Source organism: Terrapene carolina, unplaced genomic scaffold (genome assembly GCF_002925995.2).
Source record: "Terrapene carolina triunguis isolate 2854851 unplaced genomic scaffold, T_m_triunguis-2.0 Scaffold7311, whole genome shotgun sequence".
Classification (NCBI taxonomy): domain Eukaryota; kingdom Metazoa; phylum Chordata; order Testudines; family Emydidae; genus Terrapene; species Terrapene triunguis.
This window is the reverse complement of record NW_020671662.1, coordinates 1-2,910: the sequence shown is the minus strand read 5'-3', so window position 1 is coordinate 2,910 and position 2,910 is coordinate 1. Positions and strand designations below refer to the sequence as shown.

Below are 2,910 nucleotides of genomic sequence, written 5' to 3'. Positions count from 1 at the left end.
GTCAGTGTTAGCTTGTAATTTTCCAAATATCTACAGACTGTTGCATGGGGGAGAGGATGTAGGTCCCAGGGGTATAAAGAGAAACCTGTAAGATGATGGAAGTCTCTGGATTCCATCAAAATTGGCCAGGCAAAGCACTTCAGCCTCTCTTGGAGAGTTTCTTGTGGGTCAGAGTATATCACTGGAAGCATTTGGTAAGGGTGAGTTAATAGAGCCTGGTTCTGATTCAATTTACACATGAAACTCTGGCGGGTGGCTGTTGACATCACTGTTATTGAATTAAGGACCTGACCCTAAAAAATTATCTGATATGCTGGAAAGAGGCAGTTGCATAATCTGAACTGTCAGGGGCGCACAAAAAATAATTCATATAATGAACCTATAAAACATATTTAAAAATAACATCAGTGCAGGACAAATAAATACAATGACCATTTTCACCATGCACTTACCATGTATTTAAACACATGGCATGATACAAGGGGCCACACTCAGAAGTGGAGGGCCAGAAAGGGTGTCTGTGTGAAGGGTATAACACAGTTCAAAAGAGAACTACATAAATTCATGGATGGTGCATCATCTTTGATGATGACCTGTTCTGTTCATTCGCTCTGGGGCACCTGGCTAAGCCACTGTCAAAGACAGGATACTGGGCTAGATGGACCTTTCGTCTCACCCAGTATGGCCACTCTTACATTTTTATGCTCTAAGGTCAAAATGGTAATATCATACAGTACGCAAGTAGGCTGTAGAATTCACAGCCACAAGGTATTAATGGGGCCAAGAGCTTAGCAGGATTCCAAGGGGGACTGAGTAAACAGAAAATCCAATTACAGTAGAAAGGATTGTTTTAAAAAATGTTTTGGAGAAGCTCTAAACCCTCCTGATTTACACCACAAAATATGTCTAATGAGTGGGTGTCAGAGAGCAACTCCTTGGGAGCAGGTTATCTCATAGCTGCCTAACTCACGGCTTCTTCCACCTCATCTGAAGCATCTGGACATGGCCACTGGTTACTGGGGTAGATGGACTACAAATCTGATCCATTCTGACTAATAAGATCCATTTAAATCCAAGAGCATGTTTTTGCTTATCTACCTTGAGCTCTGGGACTCTGTAGATTTGCCCTAAGAGCAGAATGATTACTTGCTAAATATCATTTTATCTCCTCTTATTTTTCTTTTAGAACGGACATTTCAGAACACCTTGGACCTGCCCAGTACAATATGTCAGCTGTCAATGACACAAAATTAAAATCTGTAATATTCCTTCTCTCCGGGCTACCGAGTCATGGAGACGCACATCTCTGGATTTCTATCCCCTTCTGCTTCATGTATGTTATTTCTATATTAAGAAATTCAGTCATTCTGTTCATTGTAAAAACAGATCGAAGCCTGCATGAGCCCATGTACATTTTCCTTTCCATGTTGGCCGTCACAGACCTTGGCAGATCGATAACCACCATACCGACGATACTGGGAACATACTTGTTTAACTCAAGGGAGATCAGCCTCGATGCCTGTTTAGCCCAGCTGTTCTTCATCCACTTGCTTCAATGCATTGAATCCTCTGTGCTGTTGTTAATGGCCTTTGACCGCTTCATTCATTCATTCATCCATAACCCGCTGAGATATGCTTCCATCTTAAACCTACCGAGAATAACAAAGATGGGAGTGGTGGCTGTGCTAAGAGCGATGGTCATAAAACTTCCACTTCCCTTTCTCCTGAAACAGTTCCAATACTGTCGAGCCAATGTCCTTTCCCATTCCTACTGCCTGCACCGGGAGGTCATGAAGATGGCTTGTTCGGATATCACATTCAACAGCATCTATGGATTGTTTACTAAACTCTTAACAGTGGGGTTGGACGCACTGCTCATCTTCCTCTCTTATGTGATGATCCTCAAAACAGTGCTGAACATTGCGTCCTACAAGGAGTCCCTGAGGGCCCTGAACACCTGCGTCTCCCACCTCTGTGCTCTCCTACTCTTTTTCATACCAGAGATCAGCTTGTCTCTGATACACAGATTTGGGGAGGGCTCTTATCCCTTACTTCAGATTCTCCTGGGCTACAGCTCCCTGCTTCTCCCACCGATGATGAATCCAATCGTGTACAGCGTGAAAAGCAAACACCTTCGTGTAAGGATAATCAGGGTGTTCGGCAAGTGAAGGGTCAGTTCACCACCTCGCTCCAGTGACAAGGGAGACAAAAAACATGGGCCACCTATTCCATCCTGGACCCTTACATCCGAGATGACATGAGTTATTGATCTCCACTATAGAGAGGTTCAGACGGGGTCTAAGCCTGGTGAGGGAGGACAGGGATAGTGAGGGAGGACAGGGCACTGGGGGAGGGAGAACAAGGCAGGCAGCAGCATTTACAAAGTGACTGTTTGTGGAGAGCCAGGAGATTGTTGGGCTGTTGGCCCATAAAGAGCCATATTGGTGGCTGCTCTGACCTCACAATTCCTGTCGATAGTCAATAAAGAGAAGGAATGTGGATACTGTTTCCCATTACACCTGGCCTGTCACTGTCTGGTCTCTGACTAAACACCCAAGGGCTATGAAAACAGCTGCAGAGCTGTTCACAATCCTGTTCCCTCCTGAGCGCTCTAGGTGCAGTATGACCAATGGGTGCTGCACCAGCTGTGGACAGGGGGCTATTCAAGGGTGCCACAAGACAGCCACTCTTCTCCTACACCCTCAGCCAGGTGATTGTGTCTGAGTGGTGTCAGAGACATGATTAACACAGGAGAACCAGCAAAAGCCATTCAGGCAACCCTTCCATTAATGGCTTTGCACACAGCACACCTGCTAGGTCCACTCCCCACTGAGGCAGGGCAGAACTGCATGTCCGAGTAAGAGTCTGACACACAGGAGTCCTGGTAAGAGACTCAGGCCTAGGTTCTCT

At 45.6% G+C, this 2,910-nt stretch overlaps 1 protein-coding gene across 1 annotated transcript; it reads left to right on the top strand.

Moving 5' to 3' along the window:
- Nucleotides 1-1,226: 1,226 nt before the first annotated feature.
- Nucleotides 1,227-2,168, top strand: LOC112121049 (olfactory receptor 51G2-like). Its single transcript, XM_024220161.1, has one exon. It carries the CDS (start codon nt 1,227-1,229, stop codon nt 2,166-2,168), a length of 942 nt encoding a protein of 313 aa, XP_024075929.1.
- The last annotated feature ends 742 nt before the right edge of the window (nt 2,169-2,910 follow it).

Excerpts from the sequence above, each read along its gene's own strand:
- LOC112121049 (XM_024220161.1), top strand. The coding sequence starts at position 1,227 with ATGTCAGCTGTCAATGACACAAAATTAAAATCTGTAATATTCCTTCTC.